The sequence below is a fragment of the Paralichthys olivaceus genome, chromosome 4, assembly GCF_024713975.1.
Source record: "Paralichthys olivaceus isolate ysfri-2021 chromosome 4, ASM2471397v2, whole genome shotgun sequence".
Lineage (NCBI taxonomy): Eukaryota > Metazoa > Chordata > Actinopteri > Pleuronectiformes > Paralichthyidae > Paralichthys > Paralichthys olivaceus.
In genome coordinates, this window is record NC_091096.1 from 26,631,010 (window position 1) to 26,655,949 (window position 24,940).

At 38.6% G+C, this 24,940-nt stretch overlaps 1 protein-coding gene and 1 long non-coding RNA gene across 2 annotated transcripts in view; one reads left to right on the forward strand and one right to left on the reverse strand.

Moving 5' to 3' along the window:
* The first annotated feature begins 4,865 nt into the window (after positions 1-4,865).
* On the forward strand, positions 4,866-11,524 carry LOC138407401 (uncharacterized). Its single transcript, XR_011240811.1, has 4 exons — positions 4,866-4,962; positions 5,487-5,584; positions 7,385-7,520; positions 10,686-11,524. It is a non-coding gene; the product is annotated as an uncharacterized lncRNA (long non-coding RNA).
* Positions 11,525-12,913: 1,389 nt separating this feature from the next.
* The window catches only part of npr3 (natriuretic peptide receptor 3), a 29,772-nt gene continuing 17,745 nt past the window's right edge, over positions 12,914-24,940 (reverse strand). The window contains exons 2-8 of the mRNA XM_020102355.2: positions 24,229-24,351; positions 23,679-23,854; positions 22,145-22,280; positions 16,673-16,767; positions 16,440-16,557; positions 16,250-16,334; positions 12,914-15,134 (exon numbers count right to left, since the gene is read on the reverse strand). Coding sequence (XP_019957914.1) covers positions 15,023-15,134; positions 16,250-16,334; positions 16,440-16,557; positions 16,673-16,767; positions 22,145-22,280; positions 23,679-23,854; positions 24,229-24,351 — 845 coding nt within the window. The 3' untranslated portion in view covers positions 12,914-15,022. The remainder of the gene's footprint in view (positions 15,135-16,249; positions 16,335-16,439; positions 16,558-16,672; positions 16,768-22,144; positions 22,281-23,678; positions 23,855-24,228; positions 24,352-24,940) is intronic.

The window sequence follows — 24,940 nt, forward strand, 5'->3', positions numbered from 1 at the left end:
TTAATCTGTTAATCACCTAGAGGACTTTGAAACTAGTTCTGTGCTGCAAAGCATTGCAATTTGTAAGTCATTTTATCAGACATAAACATTTCTTATTTTTGATGTGGAATAAAAATTGCTGAATTAAAATACGGTTGTGCTCATTAACTGTGTCAGAAACATTCAATTGAAATTGAAAGTATTTGAATGATAATTTTTTTTAAATACCTTTTTATTTTTTATTTCTATTTTGTTAAAATAAGGGAAGATGTATGATTGATTTAAAAAATATATAAAAACAACAGCCTGGTATGCCGAAGGAAAGTAACACAAGTATAAGGCAAGTACGGCACTAATGAGAAAGGAAGTAAAAAGTAAAGAAGGAAGGAAGACATTTCTTCCAAACCTGAGAGGGGATGCATTCCACTGCAAATTGTCAACTCTGCCATGGAGAGTGTGAGAATTCTATCTGATAAAAGGGTTTTGACGTCACTCGAGTCAACAGATCCAGATGGATAATGTCCAAATCAACATTATAGACTTTCTGATAAGGGTAATAGGGAAATGGCCAAAATGAGCTTTCTTTGTTGAGGCGAATGCTGAGTGGCTCCTTTTGTGATGTTTACAACATTGATGCCAATCAAAGCTCAGGCATCACTCCAAACATCCCGCCTGGATGCAACTGTTTCCCAACTCACATGCAACTGCATAATGTCAACACAAAGTTTAATCTTCCTCTGCGAGATCTAAACTTTAAGTAACTGTACATGCAGGTCTACTTGAACAAACAGGGGAATGCCACAATGAAAACAATAGTTTATTTGAATATGTAGCAGTTGTCAATTTAAAACAGTTGAAACATTTGATTAGGCCAACTAAAATCATGGATGAGATATCCTACAATATATGTACCACACATACTGAGGTGGTCATGGCTACCCACCATCCACTCTGCAGGCATTCAAAGCCAGTGGTGGAAAGAAACTAAGTTCATTCGCTGGAGTACTGTAATTAAGTAAAAATCCGATGTACTTGATAATGAAATATGGGTATTATAGGACCCAGTGTTTTGGAAACTGGAGCCATAATTGGGATTAAAAATCGGAATGTCTCTGCTTTGTCTGCTCTGGTTTTGCACATTCTTATAAAAAACCTTCTCCTACATTATGAATGTGCAATATAACCAAAGTTAACAATAGCAGGGGTGTAGACCTCAGTCTCATAAACTGGACTTACATAAAAAATCTAGATAAAGATCTACTGGAAGCAATACTTGGTTCTGTACAACAATTTGATGTTGTTCATTTTGTCAACTATCTTCACGCTCCACATTAGCAACAGTCACAGCAGAGATATTATGTTTTCAGGTTGTTTTCTTCATGTTTGTATATCCATATAATACACCTGTCTCATCCTGACCACGATAGCTCAAGAGAACATTTCTTCAGATTTGGAAAAAAAATTGACAAACTGACAATTTAATGATCAGAGGTCAAAAGTCACAGTGATCTCACAAAACACGTTTTTGGCCATTACTTACTGGCAGAGGCATACAGCTGTGAGGCATACAGCTGTGAGGAGGAGATTCTAGATAAAAGGACCTCTTTATTTTAAACAGTTAAGTCTTTTTTTGATTATCTGACAAGATTAGTTGACGAAATAATTTTGAACATTTTAATGTAGTTAGTCAAGGTTTAGTCAAGATTTAGCACTTTTGTCAAAGTTAAGATATGTGATGTTTCATGTAATTAAAAGGCTGTCTACTCTGCTGTTACAAATATAAGCAAAATATCAAGTCATGGAAAAGGATAAAACAATGAAGTCACAGAAGATGAAGCAACAAAAGCAAATCCATTGCGATCCAGCTTTTAATCAATCAAAATGAAAACCTATACAACAGCCCTGTAGTAAACCTTCACCTCACAGTGTTGGGTTTGTCAGTACTGTGTAAATTCTGTAGCTGGTAGACCTTAGTGGTCTTGTCGTCTTCAATTCTGCTACACTCATACAGTGTGTACAAAAAGTTTTACATTAGCATTGCAGTTAAGTATAGTCTTCTACATTATATGTTGTGTATTTAAATTACCAGTAATCTGTTGCTAATAGACATTTAGCTTGTAGAGACTCAATCATCATGGCCTGACCAGCAAATATTTATGACCAAAAAGTTGTTTGTGTTTTAGCATGTTTAACTAAAAAATCCACAGGCCTGTCTTAACTAAAGATTAGCCAATTTAGCTGACTGTACATCTGATTTTCAGTGAAGCTGTACCCACAAGCAACATAGCAGTTAATATCCAAATTTGCAGTTGATCTAAATGTCAACCTGTTTTTCTTCAGCCAAGCTTTGCTTAATCTAAGGTATCCTTTTTTCTTCCCCTTAAGCTTCCTGAACTGAAATGTGCAGTGACACCATTCAAAGGACATTTGGACTATGTCATGGTTTGAAAAAAAAATGAAATTCCCTCACTTGTTTTTCAACAACAAAAGAAGTATTAATTTTAAACACTACCACTTTTTACATAAAGCAATATAGCATATAGCAAAAATATATATAGCATATATATAGCAACATCATTAACAATGATTTAATCAGTTCAGTTTTGACTCATTTCGCCATCAAATGTTTTTTTTACCTTTTTAAATCTATGTTAATAAAATGAACAGTACTTCTGGTAAAGAATCCTTGTTCATATGTTGAAACTCTGTCTATGGTTGATCAGTTGGATGTCAGGACTTGAGATCTACTTTGAATTCAACAGTGATGATGAAACAACACTATTGATAAATCACAAGTTGTACCAGTAAATCAGCTCCTTTACTTTAGTTCCAAATGAGCATGACTCTAGGTTTAATAGGCTCTGGTTTTGGTGGTGGACCAATATTTGTGAAAACATTGTAAGCAGATGATAAACAGATTCATTGTCCTGCTTTAGTGAAATTGCTACAGTTTGAGCTTTAGTCAAACAGCTCTTCTCCACTAACACTTGGACATAGAGCGTCTCTCCTCATGAAGCTTCTCAGCTGTGTATTGTTAGGGGGTGGGTATAAATAAACAAGAACATTGTGGGACACGCTCACTGCTATCAGGAAACATCCATCACTACGGATACTGATGGACGCCTTGCTCCTGTTCCTGTCAGCTCAACAGCCAAGCTGTTGTGTAATATTATGTTTTTGCTGTTTCCCTGAAAATGAGGAATGTCTGCAAAAAACTGAAGGTTTGTCATACTTTCAAAAGTATGCATGCATTATAACTTTAACCCTTTTTAGAAAACCACATAACTGATATCTGAATAAGAGCCCAGAAACAGTGGTGGAACAGTTTGCATTGGGTCGAGGGTTAACTGTCAATGAATACATACCACACAGGCAGGAGTGTTGGAAAGCCCAGAGGTATTAAAGGAAAGAAGATGTTCTTTTTTTTCTAAGTTTTCTGTTGGTCTATCAAAGAAAAGAATGCTGAGTAGGCAAGCATAAACTTAAAAAATCAACTCTGCTCAGCTCTCATCCAGGAGCACATGGTTACCCAAGGAAGTCCAAGAAATCCAGCAGCTTCTTACAGCCAAACCATTTCTTCTTCTTCACCTCACTGCATTCGTTACTATCTTTCTCTTTTTTCATCTTTCATTGTTTTTCATCTCCCCTGCTCACAGGTAGCACCTTTATCACTCTGCTTTCCTCCTTTATGAGGATTTATAGAATTATTCATGGCCGTAAAAGGACCCAAAAGGGGTCAACAGTTAAAAAGCTTTGGCAAACAGGAATCAAGCAAACAGGCAAAAAAACAGTCTGAATGTCTAAATGAAAATCTGGCAGATGGTGAGTGAAACAGGCAGGTAATTAGGGAAGTGGGGACGTGTGTGATCAGGGTGTGTGGGGGTGATTAGGCAAGAGGGAAAAGTTGTATTTTAAAGGACATTTATGTTAGAGCAGACAAAGTGGAAACCAACGGAAATAAAAACAAGATGGAATGTGGAAAAGAGACACCCCAACATCCAATAAATGACCCAATAGAGTCAGGCAGATGATGGGTTTCAGGAGGTTGGGCATAGTACTAGCTTGACATGGTGGTGTGGATAAATTACTGCAGAGATTGGAAAAGGTCCTATTAAGCGAGGCATTCATTTCTGGGGCTCAACCTCTTGGAGGCAGATCCCCAAAGGCTATGTCACTTTGCCCTGGTAATAAGAGGGAGCCACAGACCATCTGTGACTGGTGACCCACACCAGGCTGAGGTCCAGAGATTAGCCCAGGCTCAGAGCCAAGTGTGTCTGCACCACCAGAGAACCATGTGTTCACTTTAAGGGGGCACCATGGCACAATTAGGGAGAGGGTTGACAGCATATTAAGCCAAGATATGCTTTCACCATATCTCTGGGGTAGAGTGGTCATCCTCAAAGCCATAAGGTTGGCGGTTCGATGCCACTCTTCCCCATCTGCATGCTTGTTTGAAAAGGTTCTGCCCTTATGCACTGTATGAATGAGTGTGAATGGGTGAATGGCAATAAAAATGTACTAGAAAAGACTTGAAAAGCACAATATAAATACAGACCATTTACCAAGAGCTGTCAGGACCTCGATGAGGGAGTATGAGCAATGATCCAGTGCAATGACATCTTCATATTCCAATTTATCCCTACTCTGCAGACAGACACAATTTCCATAGTTGCTCAAGCAGTGGTTCATTTAGGCAGATGAGTTAAATGTGCAAACCTGAAGAACTAATAAACCACTGCGATATTAAGGATAAGGGTGGAGGGAGGCCATTAAGCAAACAAAGACTGAGACACACAGATGGTTTTTAGAATATTGTCATGACTCGTCTAACCTGCTTATATGTGTGTGTAGTCGATGAGTCGATTGTGTTTTATTTTGTGTCCTTGAAGGTAGCAGAGGAAGGCAGTTGCTGCAGAAAGCCAGATTTCGGGCACCTGTGTTTAGAACATGAACACTGCTCATGTCTTCGAGTACCTCACCCTGGTAGGTGCAAATACTGATTTATATCTGTGCAGAATGTGACAGATGAGAGAAGTTTGTATAATGAGCTTTGAGGATCAAGCATGGGTCATAATGAGCAAACTTGTATTGAGAGTTAATGCAATGGACATGTTCAAGCAGTGGTTGTGTGTCTCATTTGTCAGCTAGCTGGGATTTGTGCATTAGCAAGCAGCAGTGAGTATATGTAATCAACCTGCACCCACCTGACCTGAGCCCACAAACACCACCCCCACTACCACCTTCCCATCAGAAGATGTTTTATACTTTAATCCCTGGGTTTGGCTCAATAAAGTTGGAACTTCCCGTCCTTCAGAGACAGCACAACCGACAATCGTTGCCAGCCAGCTGGCAGACAGCAGTTTCTGAACCCGGTCACCTCATGAAATGCGAAGTCCAGGCAAAATTAAAGGGGTTGTAACTCTTCTGCTGTATGAGATCCAAAAATTACAAATTATGTCTGTTTGCCTTTCTTCCACCACAGTAACAACCGAAACACTTTCTTTCAGACTTTGTGGTTGCTGGCGTTGCAGTGTCTGCAGCCTGTAGTCCATGGACATGCTCCGATGCTGAGGAACATTGGAGGAACGCTGAGCCTTGACTAGAGGTCAGTTTATGGACTTCCACGAGTTTTGGTAAAGTTGAAAAAACTGAAATATATAAACAGCACTGAGAATGCAGTAATACAATTGCATTCATGGAATTAATGACTGCTAGTTATCTCAGGGTACAGCAGAGTGGTGCAGTATTTTGCTCTGTCGCTTCACAACAAGAGAGTTCTTGGTTCAAATCCGGGCCTTCCTGTGTGGAGTTTGCATTCTTTTTGTTATCTCTAGGTATTCCAGCTTCCTCCCACAGACGAAAGTGGTTTGTCAGGATTCTGCCCTGGCTTCTATAAACTATTTAAAAGGACAGCTCTTGGACCTTAGTTTCTGTTGTGTGGCCTTTTGTTTTGTGTGTTAAATGTTTTTGGACATTTACATTGATTTCCTTGTGTTTTGATTTGCGTTGTTTGGTTCTGTTTCCTGTTTTATTTTGAAATTTCACTCCTTGTGTTTCCTGCCTTTGTCCTTTTCCGCCTGTGCTATGGTCTGCACCTGTTCCTACTGTGTTCAGTCATTCCTGCCTTCTTGTGTATATAAGTCTCAATGCTTCCCTTTGTCTTTGTCAGTCTGCCTTGTTGTCTATCAGTTGTGTGTGTGTGTCAGCTCGTTTTCAAAAGGTTTCTTGGTATAATAATAATTTGGAGGCCTACTTTGCCTGCAAGGGTTAGGGTTCGAGTTAGGTTTAGTTTAAAATAAAGGACATTTTTGTATTTCATCTGGACTTGTCCCCGGCATTTAGATGAAACTGCTCGCCACACCTTAACAGGGTTGGGTTAATAGGAGACTGTAATGGAAAATTCACATATGAATTTTGCTTGAACTCTTTTCTATGTCTGATCAATGCTCGTGTGCTGTGTTCAACAATAACTCCTCATATAGGAATACAGTTATGCTCGCATAAGAGGAACTGTCTGGCATACGTGCAGACCGACAATTCAAAACTAGACAGATACATTTTTTCTTTTTTACCTTTAACTTACAAATGCCCTCAGTGTTGCTGTGCACTTGGCTGATGCAACCTCAAAGTTCATCATCCTCTTGTTGATCCTTATCTGTGCTTTTAGCAAATGTCCTGTTTCTTGCAGAAGCAAGAGCCGACAGTTTCCTGTGTTAACCAGACTATAGGTGCTTCAGTGTTCATTTTATTATTCAGTAACGGTTGTCACTTATGTTTCCTGTTTATCTGACTATATAAAAACCTTCTCCATTCACTATTCAAGGTGTTCCACTCTGAGCGTTCATGCCGAGTGTGAAACCCTCTGCAGAGCTCTATTAAAGATCCAAAGACAACTACGGTCTGAGAAACTCTTTATTTCACATCTCTAGATACATTTCCACCACAAGATTCTAGCTGTGTCCAAAACCACTCACTCAGTCACCATTCCCTACTTCATTACATAGTGACTTCTTCTACATAGAGAACTGCATAGTGAGTGTAATGAATGTTTTCTGGAAGCTGGTGAAAGGAGAACTCGGACAGCAGCTGATGTCTTATGCAGAATATTTTAATGAAGACTTGATGCATCAAGGAGACCAGAAGGTGAAATAATATATAAACACTAACAGAGTAACATCAGCAATTGTCACCCCCAAGTCTGAAGATGTCTCCCACAGCATCCCCATATATCTTCCTCTACTTGCATCACCCATTCTAACAGCACATCCTATGGATAGTTAAACCTAAATATACCACATTATCTAAACCACATTGTGTCCTTATGTCTCAATGGTTCAACTGGTGGTGCTCTAATTTCACACCGGATGGCCCACATCTCCCTTTCTTTTTTGCTCTCTTGCAACAGCACCAGCTCTAGAAGCACTAGCATCAACTTGGGAACAGACAACACTGGAACATTGCAGAGGAGAGACTTAGCAGCATTCCAGGCATGATAACACTCATTGGTCCACAAAAACGGAACAGCTGAACTACACAGGTTGGTAAGTGGAGTAACCACTACAGAGACATTTTTACAAAAGGACAGGTAGTATCCAGCCATCCCTAAAAAAACTTTAAAGTTCACATCTGGTGTTGGGGACTGGATTGGACAACACAGCCTCAACTTTTGCCTACTCTGGCCAGACCTGCCCATGGCCAACTTGTTTCCCTGGGTAGGTTACTGTTGCTTTACCAAACTCACATTTAGCAATGTTTAACGTCAACGACGCCTCAGCAAGCCACTGGAACACCACTTCCAGACTTGCAATGGGTTCTGCTCAGTTACTTTAATACACCACAACATCATAAAGGAACACATTGCAGTGGGGCACATCCCCTAGCAACAGGTGCATCAGATGCTGGAAAGTGGCGGGCGCATTTCTCATGCCTAATGCCATATAAGTATACTGCATAAAATGGTCCGGTGTTACGAATGTAGAAATGCTAGATGCTCTAGGAGTTAAAGGAACTGTCAGTATCCTTTAAGCAGATCTAGGTTGATGATAATGTCTGAACATAGCAGGACCAATGCTGTCAATACAGTCATCCATGCGAGGCACCGGAAACGAGTCTGGCACAGTTACTGCATTAACCTTTCGAAAATCTGACCAGGACCGATGTGTACCATCTGATTGAGGAGCCAGTAAACACGAAGAGCTCCATGAGCTGCAAATAGACTTGGCTAAACCATTTTCCAGCAGACAGTTCTCTTCAGGACAACAATAGGCATAACTGGAGCAGCATTACCAACATCATTGTCATGCTGTAACACACTAGTACATGACAGCACATCTCCAAACAGAGTAGGGAAGGAGTGGAACAAATTGAGCACATCGACTTGCTGACTTTCAGGCAGATACAACAACTTCCTGGGAGGATGAAAGGGCTTCCCTCACCAACGTGGACGCATTTTGTAAACAAGGACTGAACCCAAGGGATTCTTGTGCACCACGTGACTCTGGATCGTAAGTGCTAGACACTGAGTGGGAAACACCAATGGTCTGTTTAAAGGCCTTGGAGATAAAATTTGTTCCCTGATTGCTTTGCACAACATTTAGTAGTCCAAAGCTGGTAAAGAACTTTGTCAGCGCCTTTATGATGGCCCGGCGGGGGATTGGCCTCAGGAAAACAAGTAGAAACACACATCACTGTAAGCAAAAACTGGTTACCAGACTTGGTTTTAGGCAACGGACCAACACAGTCAACAATGACATGCTCAAATGGCTCACCAACAGCATGGACAAGGTGCAAAGGGGCTGAAGGCACTACCTGGTTTGCTTTGCCCACAACTTGGCAAGTGTGGCAAGTCTTACAGAAACTAATCACATCAGCTTTCATTCCTGGCCAGAAGAAATGCTTCAGGATCCGGCCAGATGTCTTAGTAACAAATAGATGACCAGACCATAGATGCTTATTTGCTAATGCTAGCTGAAAACCAACAGGAATAACTATCTGATAAACTGTGTCCCAGTCCTCACCTGAATCAACTGCGGCCTTACCTGACTTTGGAACCCACTTGTGCATTAACACATCATTGTCAACAAGAAAAGACTGCTTCTTAAAACACTCACTAGTGCCTTCACCAGCTGCGGCGAAACACTGTGCCAAGAATGGATCACTTTTCTGGGTGCTGATGAGCACCTCATGGGTCAGTGGCAGTGACACTGTAAGAGCCGTAATGGACTCTGCTTCACCTTTAGGGTCTGTTGAGGTGCCGTTTACCGACCAACCAACAGGGGGAGACCTGTCCTCAGACAAAACAGAAACAAAGAGCGATTCAGATAAATCAACATCCAGTGAGTTTCTCCTGGAAAGTAATCTCTATGAAGACTTTCAGTCAGGGTATAGAGCTCATCACAGCACAAAAGTCACCAATGACCTAATAGCTTCAGAACAAGGGCTTTGTGTCTGTCCTTGTCCTGTTAGATCTTAGTGCAGCATTTGACACATTGATCATCACATTTTATTACAGACTAGAACAGTTAACTTAAAGGAACCGCCTTAAACTGGTTTGAATCCTATTTTTCCGATCAATTCCAATTTGTGCACATTAATGATGAGCCATCTGTGCGCACCAAAGTTAACCACGGCTTTCCACAGGCTTCTGCGCTCGGTCCAATTTTATTCACATTGTATATGCTTCCACTAGGAAACATTAGGACACTCTGTAAATTTCCACTGCTATGAGGATGACACCCAGTTCTACCTATCAATAAAACCAGAACAGTGTTATCAATTAACTAAACTTCAAGCATGTTTCAAGGACATTAAAACCTGGATGACCCACAATTTTCTCTTATTAAAGTCAGATAAAACAGAGGTTCTAATACTTTGCCCTAAACACCTTAGAGATACATTATCTAATGATATAGCAGCTCTAGATGACATTGTCGTTGCTTCCAATGAAGCAGTTAAGAATTTGGGAGTCATCTTTGATCCCGATTTGTTCTTTGACTCTCACTTAAAACAAATTTCTAGGACCGCCTTCTTTCACTTACATAATGTCTCAAAAATCAGACATGTCCTGTTTCAAAAAGGTGCAGAAAAACTAGTCAATGCCTTTGTCACATCCAGACTTGATTATTGTAATTCCCTATTATCAGGCTCTAGCAATAAGTTGTTATAGACGCTGCATCTTACCTCCTGACAGGAACCACGAAAAGAGACCAAATATCTCCTGTATTAGCTTCACTACACTGGCTTCCAGTTAAATCTAGAATAGAAATAAAAATTAGCCTACTCACCCACAAGGCCCTTAATAATATGGCACCATCATACCTTAAAGCACTCATAGTACCATATCAATTCACGAGAGTACTGCGCTCCCAGAATATAGGCTTACCTGTTGTCCCTAAAGTCTCTAAAAGTAGAGTAGGAGACAGAGCCTTCAACTATCAGGCTCCTTTCCTGTGGAATCATCTCCCAGTTTCAGTTCAGGAGGCAGACACCCTCTCTATGTTTAAGAGTAGACTTAAAACCTTCCTTTATGATAAAGATTATAGTTAGAGCTGGTCCAGGCTTGTCTTGGACCTGCTCTTCTGCTGCTATAGGTCTAGAATGTTGAGGGACACATGACCCATGGAGCTTCTCTTTCCTCTTCTCCTTCCTTATCGTGTCAAAGAAATGAATGTGTCATCAACACGTTTCTGACTTGACTTTTTCCCCAGAGTCTCTGTGCCTTATCGTTGGCTGTGGCCACATCGAGGACTATGATGATGAATCGTGAAGGTGTGACATCCTCTGTCCTTAACCCTCAACCCTCATTTGTTTAAGGATAGTTTTCTTCAGGGGCTCCATTTGCTCCAAAAAAGAAAAGGAAGAGGAAGGGCTGGCAGTGTCATCATTACTACTGATCATATTGAAGGCAACCGACCCTGGACACTGTTTCCTATGAGACAAATTGGGATTTGTGAATATGGGCTATGCTAATGACATTTAACATTCTTTTTGGTTTCCAAACCTTTTTCTCATTTTCTTCAAAAACAAAATTATTTTGAATTTACTCCCATCTACTATTAAAACCCAGACGTCTGGAGAGGAACTTATTAATTTGGAGAGTTTTTGGAACACGTCCCTCTCTCCAGTAGTGAGACTGTGCCAGTACAGCCTGGTCTCTTTTTGTGAGGCTCTACTTACACATGCTTGGCAGTGGCACATGTTTTCTGTAAATCGGGATGAAGTTAACTAGACTGCAGAATAAAATGAGATTTTACCAGGAAGCATTCATGGGGCTCTGATAGTATCCATTTTGTCAAGTAGAGATGACAGTGCTCTGTATGAAGATTTAGAGGAAGAGCAACATCAAAAAGATGACCGCCCACACTGAGCCTGGTTCCAGAGGTTTGTCCTTGTTAATGAGGGAGTTTTTCTCTCCACAGTCGCCAAAGGGTTTCTCATTGTGAGAACTGTTGGGTTTCTCTATATTAAATAATACCTTCTATGTAAAGAGCCTTGATATAATGTATATTATGATTGTGTTATACAAATAAAATTTTATTTAATTGAACTATACTATATTTAAAAATGTTTGGTGACGCTGTTCTGTGTGTGGTACGTGTAAAAAAAAACAATAATTAAATAATAATAATAATTTTTTCAGTCACATTAAATAACTTCACCTCAGGTAATATATATAAGATTTTGAACATCAATTCAGCCACCAGCAACTATTTTCTCTGTAAATATAATGAGGAATAATGGTGTCATAAGCAGAGAATGCATGAGTTTGTGTGTTGTAATCAGAGCTTCTCTGGTCTTTGTATTAGTGTGTTCATTTTAGTAAGACAGCTAAATAAATTCAGCATTTGTAAATAAAAACTAGTTGGGGTATGGTCTACCTTCCAAATTTACCCTGTGTTTTCCTGCTGTTTTAAAGTGTGTTACTTTAGCTGACTACCTTTCATGCTCATATTTTCTGCAGACTTTCTCTGGCCAGCAATTAGGGTTACTCAGAAGACATTGACAAAGATGTCAAGATAGTATGTATCCTGTCAACTGCTGCTTCTCACAGATGTCCATGATCAAAAATGAACTAAGGACAAAGCTGATGAAGTGACATTTGAACAAGCTGCATTCTGTAGAATTGGAACTTGTGCGAGAGTTGGACTTCCATCAATTACTTTTTTTTTCCAGAGGCCAAATCAGGTACACACTACGGGGTTCCAAAAGGAGATCGTTTCTGATATTCTTTGACAAACCTTCCACACAAATACAGGAATGAATAATGACATTATTATGCTGGGACCCTTGACACACACATAGAGCTTCGATCTGACATCATTTTTTAATCCATTTCACATCACTAAGTGCCTTGAATTACGATGGTTTGTCATTGTGTATATACTTAGGATATGTTTATGCCATGTGGTAGCAAAGGAGAGCCAGTGTGGCAAGGGGTATGGAATGTATGTTGTGGGGGGGAATGGTGTTCTTTTTGGTTTGTGTGTGTAAATTGTGAAATTCAATAAAAAGAACTTTGAAAATGAACAGAATTTTTGCTGCTCTGCATTACTTTTGATGTTCATTTACTGTATGTAATGTCTCAAATAGGTTTCATCTTTGCTGTGTATAGCACGTGCGAAAGATCTAAAATGGCAGTGATTCAACTTGTCAAAACAACAAATATATTTTATATACTGTTTATTATGACATATGCAGGTTGCCTTGGGGTCATAAGCAGTGAGTGTGAGCTGTTTGCACATGTCAATGCATGTGTCTGTGGCAAGTTTGTGTCCCATCTGTAGTCATGATAATCTATCCATGAAATGTAAAATTAGATTTTCTTTGTCAGGAAATATGTACTATGAACCTCATAGGACAGCAGGTAAGTGTACCCAACCCACAAGACAATATACATTGGGACTGCTAATTAAAACATCACAAAGAGGAAAAAAAATAGATTTTCAAAACCATTTTATTTCCAAAGATCTTCTTAGAAATGTCTTATCAGCATCCTTACTGCTTGATTTTTGTGGCTGTATCTGTTGATTGTTTTGAAAATACATCGAAAAGCACAACCGGGGTGGCGTGTAGCTCCCCTAGTAGAGCTGTCACCCCACATATGCAGTGACGTGGGTTCATTTCCAGCCTGTGGCCCTTTGCTGAATGTTATCTCCCACTCTCTCTGCCCCCCTTTCACTGCTAAAGCTCTCTTTGTGCTTTCAAATAAAAGTCATAAAAGCCAATAATATAAAAAAAACAAAAGCACAGTCAAAAATCAAGCATGTATAGACTGATCTGAGAATACTTACTGATGTGCATGCAACAAGGAGTATAAAATTGGTACGTGGTATGAAATGATGTAAAATAATGTCCAGTGACAAACCAGCATCTGTGTCTTGTCACATATCTGGGCTTAATGATGTAAACGGCGCTAAAAAAGGGTATTAATGGGAAATAATGTGAAGAAGGATAGAGAGAGAGAGCGGGTGAGTTTTAAAATATTTATGTTATAAATAACATAAAATAATTTAAATACATTAAGGTCACTGTCAAATCACTATACCCTAACTGATACCAAAAGTCATTATAGTAAAAATATACAAATCGTTCATAAAGTAAGTACATGAGGTGCGCCAGAATCACACAGTTTTTAAAAGGGTATACAATAATTCTGTTTACCTTCACAATATTTTCCACAGCACACAAACTGAACCAACAGGCTTGGAAGGTTATTAACCAAGTTCATTGTCTTTATTTTGTTTCTATAAAAACTTTGAGTTCTTTAAAGTCTGCATGAATAAAGCAACTGACAGAAATTTCAAATGGTCTTTACTGTTTATGGAATGCATCCCACACTGCCATTATACCATATAAATATCAGCTGTCATGTCAGTTCATTATGATTTCTGTTCCACTTTCTGATAAGGAATATTTGGGCTTTGTAATTCACAACATACATCATGTCTTTGGTAATATTAAATAAGTCAATGATGAATGTGTCAGTAATAAAACATTCATTAAACAACGTTTGTGTATCCTACTTCAACAGTAACCTTGCTTTATATTTAAATAGCTCTATACAGAAAAATGAATTTTTTTTTTTTTTTAAATCATCATCTTGTGTTTCTTTCTCTACTGTTTTTGTAGCTCTGGCCATCAGTTCAATCAATTGTGGTGCCATTGTTCTCTTCACAGTAACTGGGAAGATGTCGAACCAGAGCTACAGTCAAAGTTTGTAATTAGCTTTCCTTTAGTTCCTTATCGAGGACAATTAGCCATAAAACCAAGACAACCTAACTGATGTTGTCCCTATTACTGATGTATAAAGCATTTTATTAATCATTTATAAAGCATGTGTTGAAATGTTCGCCTCATCAGAAAGTAGTAACACAGTTTTACGTAGGAGCACCTGGGTTTACAAAACACTAATTTTAAAATAATATAGGAATGTATGAAGAAGAGATATACTTTCAAGATGATAAATGACATGGCGTTTTTAAATTTAGGAGCACTGTGCTCCGTTAAAAATAAGGAATTTGGTTTGTATGGAGGCTGCTGGACCTCAACAAAGTTATGGTGAACTGGAAACATTACAATATCAGTAGCTTAATATCAGTAGCTTATAGCCTATGTGTAGAAATAGATCTGGCCTATATCTCTTTTTAGTCAGTTAACTCCAGCTGTATCAAGTTTAGCTCTGCCATTTTTGTTTAAACATGAGGCCTCTATTTGTCAACCTGAAAGGCAAAAGTACAGTAGACCTCACCCACCCTACTAGTGCATGCTAATGTAGTGTTACATACACTGTCTGTTCATTCATAGTCATCGTAACCATCTTCTAAATTTTTAAAAAAGAAAATATTTTGGCCAAAGCTTTCTATACACCAATACAATCATATACCTTTGTATGGAGGAACATCCAAGTAAGTGGTGCTTTGTGACTGTTACAACTGTCCTGAGTTACAATAAGTCAAAACATTAAAGGATACAAACACAAAAGATCTCAGTCTTTGGTCACATTCAGATGTTTGATTCTCTGTGAAGGGAATGGCACTGCTGCTGATTATGCTGCTGAGAAGTTCGATCTGATAGAGTCCTCCCGTAACTGACGGTGCTTCCCAGTGTCACCCTCGTCACTACGTGAGCGACGCTCAATTGTAATCCTGTAGTTCTTTCTGCAAAGGAATGAATCACATCAAAGAAAAATTCTTGTTTTTTTTTATCAATCAAATTTTACATGTATAGCCCATATTCACAAATCAAAATTTGTCTCATAGGGCTTAATAAGGTGTGACATCCAACAGGGGAAAAAACCTAGAAACCTCAGAGAAAGCCACATGTGAGGGATCCCTCTCCCAGGACAAAGAGAAGTGCAATAGATGCCACGTGTAACTGAGAACATCCAGGTCCTGACTGTCAAGAGGGATTGAACTGGAGAAGCCTCTTAGAGGTGAAACATCTTAATCTTGATTTAACTCATTTTAAACTACCCATGATTTCATTTATTTAATCCCTTAATTATTCATATGTGTTTTGGGTGGAACATGCAATCAACCATCAGACTGCTATCTCTTATTCCCTTGAAAAGCCAGGGGAGTTGCACCTTGGTGGATTGATATTATTATGACAGATTTTCAAGCTAATAAGAGAGAACACATCTCTGTAGAGGGAAAATTTTTGCTTTGAGCACAAGTAGATAATCTGTGTGTGTGGAACAAGCAAGGTATATGCATGTTGGGCAACTGTCTATGGCATATTACTTTCTTGATAATGCACTGTACAATAACAGTGAAATTAGCTGCTATCTAATTGTTGACATTGGATATATAAAAATTAAGGGGCTAGATTGTTCAACAAGTGGTTTACATACATATCACCTGTGTAACAGTGTAATGAAATGCTCTGTTGCCAAGTGATATTTCCAACAGGTAGCATGTATGATGCATAACTATAGCTGAGTGCAGCCAGTTGTTTTCTATGCAAAATAAAATGATATATAGCAGACATCTGTGTGTGCTGAAAGGTTCACACAGAATGGTTCAAATTAAGGTCTGTTTCCAGCCTGTCTGTTTATCTGACTTCTTTCTTTCATTGCTGGACTGTAGTGTTAAAGAATTGCCAGTTCTTGGCTGTGAGATCTGTGATTACAACCAAAATAATTGATTGTCAAAAGTTTAAAAGCCTTATCAAAGTGGTTTTAGGTAAATATATTTGTCTCTAAGCCTTTGACTGAGCATGTGGATGCAACAATATTAGTACACATGAGAAGATAAACATCACATATAGTTACCTGAAAAAGTAGAATGCTATAAGCAGAGCTGTTCCAAGAACAGCTCCCACTATGACCCCAGTCAAAGCTGATACTCCAAGTCCACCTGTTTGGAATAATTATTGGTTGAAACTCATCATATATACTGTCACACACATTCTAGGTAAAACACAAATGTCACTACTTTAGGTGAACAGTAGTGAATATTTACATGATTTGTCAGCAATCTCTGGAAGGTCTTTATGTCTTCCTCTCAAAGTGAAATGCTCAGTGTTGAAGGCAGGCAGCAGCTGAAAAGTTCCATTTACTCCAAAGTAGTTGGCTACCACCTGTAAGATAGTACAAAATATTATCATTCAGTTCATTTTCACATATACATATACCAACTTCTGCCTGGTAGGGAAGAGTTCAGGGATGTCACAACTAATTATAATCTCATCTTACCTCATAGGTTCCTGCCTCAACATTGGTCATGGCCATCAAAGAGAAATCTCCATTTCTGTCTCCATTAACATCCATGGACACCTGGCCAGCGATTCCTATCCACAATTTTGTAAACAATTGAGAACACCACTTAGCTACAATCTTAAGGAAAATTATTCTCTGCTATTGTCATTCATTTTTAGCAAGTACTAAAATGACATTCTAGGCTCTCTTTCTCTCTGTCTGTGTCACACACACACACACACACACACACACACGCACACACACACACACACACACACACACACACACACACACACACACACACACACAAACACACACAAACACACACAAACACAATGTGTCAAGGATTCTTGACAGGATAAGGATTTGCTGAAATATTTCCCATAGGTGGCACTATAACTACAACTGAATATTGGCATGTAGATCTCCACAGACTCTCTTATCAAACATACTTTGATACAATTGGAGAATATATATAGTTATATAGTATTTGAGTTAAAAAAAACATATTTTTATGCAAAACATTGAAATTTAACATGCTACAATAAACAAGTTTCAAGAAAAACTCAAAGGAATTGCAATTTAGCATTGTGAAGGTCTTGAGATTACACTGATCAAATATGAAGTTGATGTGATTAACTCTACCTATGAATATCAAATAAATTGCCAAAACTCCACAGTAATCAAAAAAACTGTTTTATGTTGAGTTTAGGGTACTCAATTCAATTCAATTTTATTTGTATAGCGCAAAATCATAATATACATTATCTCAAGGCACTTTACATAAATATGGCTCTCAGATAAAGATGGATGATATGACAAATCCCGAAAGTGAAACCCCCTGGTGTTTGGCTGCAGTATAGATCAAAAACTCCCCTTTAATGGTGACTGTTGGGCAACATAGACCAACCTAAAAAAAATTCCTCACAGATGGTTTCCATCATTTTAGGTCATTTTTATCACACCAGTATTATTCTTTTTGATACGATTTTAGTAAGGTATTTGCTGCTAAAAAGACAAGGTGAAAGTCAGGAACTAAATATCTCAACACTATTATCTCTACTGCACAGACTCAGACTTAAATGACCTTAAAGTGCAAGATGGGGGCACATGTACCTGGATCTTTTACAAGCTTCATTTTTGCATAAGACATAAAAAGCGACATCAATTTTTACATACAGTCTATAGTGTGGTTCTAATTTTTTTTTTAATGTATAACATGAGCTAATTTGTTAAATATTTCTAGGGGTGCAGTATCAAGTAATTTTGCTACATCCATGCAGAGCTAAAATCCACCTTTACCACATGTGAAGGGTGCAATGTTTTCTTTTTAAGACTTCAATATCTGGGTTGCTTTTGATGTGGAAGTGAACAGCTTCCTTCTAGAATAGATCACAATTTATCATCTCACCTCTGCAAATGTTGATGAATTTTTGGAATGAAACTGCTGCAACAATCAAAATACTCTTTAAAGATGTTCTACTTCTGTTTCTGCTTCAACATGGAGGTGGAAATTCTCCAGGGGGAGTGCAGGCAGCTGAGCAGAGAAGATGCAAGGAAGCATGGTGGAATGATCTCGCAGAGAGGTTGATCAGAGAGAAAATAGAAAAACATGCGCTAAGCCCTGAGCATTGCTTAAAGCACCCCTCATAGAGATAGAGGCAGATGCTGAGCGAGGAATAGAGTATAGACAGTGTTGGCTTAACACTAAGCAGCCCTACAAGCTAAACAAAAGAGACATCGTTTAACTCTCTCTCGCGACTTGGGTGGATCAGAAATGTTTCACCAGTGCCTTCAAGACTCCAGAACCCCCAGCCTGCTAAAAAAGGAAGTGAGCGTTAAGGTCACAGCAAGGGTCATAGCTAATCTTGCCAAAAGTGAACACCCTTCTTTACCTACCTTCTTGTATAAGCATAATGGGCACCAACCATTAAGGGACTTGTCATCAAGTAGCTCAGAGAGTGATCATCCCAAGACGTCAGGTAAAGCATGTGCCCCTGACCTGTACATGCAATTTCACCCCAATAGCTGCAATAGAAATATTGAAGTACTACCTTGAGGAGGTTGAACACAACCTGCCTCACTACACACCAGACAAAAAGTTGAAGATTATGTGTAAGTCAACCAGTAGGTATGTTCATTGATGCCCAAGTCCATGGCCATCTCAACTATCACTTGTTTGTGATAATTACTTTATGATGAGACATCAGCAGCCATTAGCCATCCAGGTCAGGCATAAGAAACAGAACTCCACAAGAGTCTGATAGGTGGCTGAGAAATGCATATTTCCAAGGCAGTAATTTCCGAAACCTGGAAGAAGATAGGAATTCCAGATCCCTTTTTCTGCATAACTTTCACTCCTGCGTGCATATTCCTGTCACACTAATGTGTCGACAGGGTAAATACACAATGTGGGAAATTAGGAAAATGGCTCAGATTACATGGGAGATAGTTGTGCACCCAACTGGACAAACAGGGCATTAGGTCAGTCTTTAGCCAGTGGGTCAATGTGAAGAGTGTTCAGAGGGATCAACAGGGCAATGCGCCACCCAAATTGCTCTCTGCAAAATCACCTCCACAGTAAATGTGGGGAGACTGGGTCAGGACTGTTCTCTTGAGACCTGCATTGATCCAACATTGATCTCGGATGTTAAAAAATTGCCAACCATTTCCATCCAACTACACACCAAATAAGGGTGGATTATCAGTAAAACCCTCCCACTAACCTTCAAGCATATCTAACCCCAAAAGCATGCACTAATATTTACACACTCAAATTGACAACATTGCATTGTACAAGCTCAGCATTGTTGACACCTTTCACCAGCAGACCAAAAAGTTTTAAGTTCACCCTGGAAAAGACTGGACTCAAAACCATCTTTTCCAATTATGAGAAGACAGTCATCCCATCAGTCCAGTTGCCTTATGACACCACCTCGATGGTCATCATAGCAGACATTACAGACATGCTGTACCAACAGCTAAAACAACTTCACACTGAACATGACTCCAGAATCAACATCCCTGACAGCTTTAAGTTTGTCTCTTGATACACAGGCTGCCATCAACTTTTCCAAGGAATATACTTGTTAAACCTTTTGTCTACCACTGTGTCTTTCCCTTTCATGTATACTATCATTAGTACATTACTTAGTTTAGACACGTAGTGAAAATGCCAACTTCCCACATGCTCACAGCCTTTACACACGGGACATACAGCCTGCATTGCCTGTGATTAGCAACCTCTTTGAACTACTGTGGCTTGCACACGTGTCCACACCACCCACGTGTACACTGTGGCGGTGCATCTGCACTGAGTTTGCCTTTGATGGTAATAATAATAATGATATTCACCCGATAAGTAGTCTGAAGAGACAACAGATGCACCATACTCATTCTAAGTAAGGCTGTCATCCAGGTGAAGTTAATCTTAAAGTTGTATTTAGTTTATGTGAGGAATGTGTTGCTATTTGAATTAATCTGTGATTTAAGTGTGCAAACTGTGATTAATGTAGAATCTGGCATCTTTTCTTTGTTTGCTGCCTTCATTCTCTTCTCTCCTCTCTCTTTTTTTCTCTGACTTCCTTTTTCTAATGCCCTAATCTCATTACATTTCTCAACGGAGAAGTTGAGTTGGGGGATAAAAAAGGATTCACTAGGTAGAGGTCTAGTTGGGACTAACTTTTAATTGGAGACCCCTTGCCCCCCTACATACATACACTCTTTCTGTGTCCACCCTACCCTTCATTGGCATCTTATGTTTGTGTATTACATTTAAAGACCCACCTGTTATCTCTCACCTCTGTTCTTGTTACTTCAAACTCTGCCTAAAAAACCTACCAACGGAAGTTTGAGAGGTGCCAGTTCACCTCCTGGGCACTGCAGAGGTGCCCTTGAGCAAGGCACCGAACCCCCCAATTGCCCCCCCGGGCGCCTTCATGGCTGCCGACTGTTCCGTGTGTGTTCACTGTGTGGATTGTGTTCCGTTTGTGCTCCGTTCACACAGATGGGTTAAATACAGAGGTCAAATTTCCCCATGTTTGCATGTTGCATGCTATGTGTGGGACCATAAAGAGGAATCTTAAGTCATGCTGGTTGTCTTCATGGTTGTTTCATAGCCTGCATCCTTTATCTCAGTTATTTCTGTCAGGATGTTTCATTCCAAACAAGTGATAAAATTGCATATAATTCCTACACTTAAATACCACAGTACAGTATTTTCCTTGGTTTCATCTGTGTGCCTCACAGCCGGTCTGTCTCTGTCCTCACACCTGCTGACCTGTGCTTACTTTACACTTTAAGAATAAACACCAACACTAATCACAAGTTATTAAGACCTGAACAGTACTAACGTTTACTTTGTATTTGTCTGAATTGCTCCAGAGTTTATGAGACACGTATTTAAACACATTAAAAAAGTCCAACAGGTTTAGTGTGTAGAATTTAGTGACATCTAGTGGTGAAGTTGCATATTGCAGCTGAATACCCCTTACCCCCCACCTTTCAAACACGAAAAAGGAACCTGTGGTAGTCTTCAGTTGTCATAAAAACTCAAACGGTATTTAGATTGTCTAGTTTGGAATACTGTAAAAAACATGGGCAACAAGGGCCCTTTGTACAATTTAGGTTGTCTGTGGTTTATGTTTAATTTATTTAGATATTATAATAATTCTAATTCTCATTCAAATGTCAGACTGAATATTCTTTAGAATTAAGTTAATTGCTCTTTGAAACGGTGTACTTGTATGATTATGCTATAATATTTTCATTGTACCAGTGGTTTAAAATGGTTTCACAATGATGACAATAATATCATTTGTCACAATCATTTCTGGGACAAAATATCGTTATTGTGACAGGCCTACCTCAGTACCTTTGTTAATAATGCACTAAGTTAGAACTTCCCTTGCACAGTTTACAGCTTTAGTTCTCGATATTTGAACAAATCAAATTGAACCTAGTCCTAGTCAAGAAATTAGTAATGCATATGGGAACTGTCAAATGTATAATAGGTGTACTATTGCAATGCCAAAAGGTGCAGTGAAATGTTTTTGGTGCACCTAAATTATGTGCTGGTGCATCTAAATGAAAAAGTTAGGTGAAACCAATGTAAAAAGTTAGTCTGGAGCCCTTAATATGCTACAAATCAGTCTTTAAAACATGCAGTGACTCTTTCTGAGATGAACAAGACCTTATTATATAATACATGAGATAGGACCAATGTAATTGTTGAACTGGACAATCACTTTGTTCCTGGTGATGCAGGAAGAGATGACAAGGTTTAAAACGAAAACCCAAAACATAAAACTGCAAACATGCCAATCTCTTCTTGGAATAATTTTACAAGTGCCTTGAGATAATGTATATCATGATTTGGCGCTATGCAAAATACAAATTAAAAATCTAATTTATTGAAGTGTATATTCAAGATATTTTAAATAACTACTTATAGTGAGAAGTGTGTTTTACCCTCAAAGGTTCTGTTCCACATGTGTGAGGTAATCACTGTTCCATTCTTCTTACTGTATCCATTTTTCATGGCTTCATGCAAGGCGCCGGCATACAGCAACATGGCATCATGGAATCCCTCAACAAACATGTTGACCTGAAATGGAACATTTAGTCAAAAAGAGACTGTACTGCACTACCTTCTGAATGAAATTATACTGCATAATGTCCAACAGTCTACTTTAGACAATTTATGCTTGAAGCAGCCTATCTGACATGAAAATTGAAAACATTATAAATTATTATTTCAATTTTAGTATCATTTAAAAAATGGTTTTTTCAGCTATATTAAAGCTTGCATTTCTGAAATGTGAATGTGGACAAACAATTGATTTAATTGACAAGTGATTCAAAATTTGAATTTTACTCATCTGACTTTTTCGTACACAGCAGAACAATTTTTCTGTCTGTAGTTATTGAGAGGGAGAGGAAAAAAGAAACCAGGACTGTGATTGACTGGAAGCCTGCCCAGGGTGTAACCTGCCACAAGCACAATGTCAGTTGCAAGTCCATTCAGATCCTACCAATTCAGATGAACCAAAGACAAGGATCCTGTCCTTTGGACCTCATATGACTTCTCATATCATTAAGTCTGCAGAGAGTTGGGTCCAGCAACCCTTTGACGAACCACTTTGAGGCAGGACTATTGGTGAGATAGAGACCCAGTATTCCAACTGAACATGCAACAAGGTGCAAACTGTATTTCCTAAGGAAGCTTGGTCCTCTGTTCAACTCTGTCATGTGCCAAGGTTTCTTGCTGATGTCTCAGGAGTTCTGTCAGTTTATCTTCTCGACCAAATGAACGTTTGGAGCAAATCTGAAGAAATTCTCTAAAGCTAATCCTAAGATATCATGTTCAAGAAAAACATAAACATACTTTGTCAGGCCACCGTGACCTTGACCTTTTGGCTACCAAAATCAATCAACCTCGAGTATAAATGAATGTTTAGGATAAATGTGAAAGGATTACCTAAAGATCACAAGGCAAAACATTTCTTTTGTGAGGCCCTTGTGACATTTGACCATCAAAATCTACAAAGTTAATCATTTAATGTTCAATTGAATGTTTGAAGCAAATTTGAAGGAATTCCCTCAAGGCGTTCTTGAGATATTGCATTCAAGAGAATGGGGCAGACGGACAACCCTAAATTTATAAATTCTTCCAGCTGCAGGCATAAAAATACTACTGTTCCCAACCTCCAAGTAAGGAGGTTTACAAATACAGATCATAACCATGTAAAAGTGCTGTTCATTATCACTGGCCATTCATTTGTAATATTTTTAAATGTTTATATTTCTGTTCAGTCTAATATACGTATTAATTACCATCCAGTTCTTGGTTTGCCAGTGCAGTCCAATAATAAAAACAGACAAATACTACCTGACTCCTTATCATCTACAAAATGTATCATACATCAGTCATTAATATTTCAAGAGAAAAATTATAAAAAAAGATAGGCTCAAGTTCTGGTGTGAGACAGACGCACATACATACACTTTCGCAGTCCTTGCAGTCATGAATCCCAGCTTTTTCGACGGACTTTTTCATTTCCATGGAAAAGTTCTCAAACTCTGGTTTAACTGTCCTGAGCAGCGTCACCGTGTTCAGAGAAGAATAGGCTTGCCTCGCATCATTGTCGTATTTATCTCCTCTCTTCCATGAGCCATTACCTAGAATTGAATATAAAAGGTACACAGCAAAGTATATTTAATGATTGAAAAACCTAATTGTTTGATCAAAATCAGTTAAGACATACTAATACCTAAAGCTAAAGTGGATGCAGCTTTTGTAAGGCATGACTAGTAACAAATAACAGTGCAGAACAGATGCCTTCAGGAGAAAAATACACAACAGGAAAACAACGAGTATTTAACAAGGTCCTAACTGAAGACCCAACATTTTACAAACTCAAAGGCAACTGTTTTAAAAGCTAACACAACCCTGCTCAGAATTATCTTCATTGTGATTCTGTATTAGCTTATTAATGCATTGAAGCCATTGTACTGCAAAACACACACTTAAATTGATGTAACATTAAATTTACCATAAGAAGAGGTATTGAAGAGTTCAACATTAAAGAACATATAATTGCCATTGGTCAGCTGACGTCTGTGTGCAGCCAGCATGAGCTCTCGTATTTTGTCTGCTTCCATGCACATGATCACCACTGCAGAAAAATGACAGAGACAAATACAGTTATAGTCATTGATGTCAGCAGCTTGCCTAAATACCATAGATGATAAATCTTAGTAAACACAGTGTTTGTGAGATCACTGAAGGAATATAATTTTCATCAGTTCATTACTGACATTTCAAGAGGTTAAGCCACTCTTAAGAAAAACCCTTCAGTATTATACAATGATAAATAGGCAGAAACAATGTTCAACCAAATTTTTAAGACAAAACAACCAACAGAACTAAACACTGATTAAGTACAACTCAGATGGCAGAGCTCTTTGCGAACATAATTCATGTCATAAATTCTTTATTTTGTTATAGAGGCATCACATGTTTTGGGCCATCACCAACTTACACACCAGCAGTTGGTGAAACTTACCTTTTTCATTGGACCAACAACATTGTCATTATAATAATCTAGATCCTAGTAGCCCTGAGAACCAAATAAAATACTTACTCAAAATTATATGAAGTTACAAACAAATTATTCACTTCATTACCTTGTTATGTAGTTCAGTGAATCAGTTCAACGTAGTATTGTTTCTTGGATACTGGATATTAGACTAGAGCAAACTGTT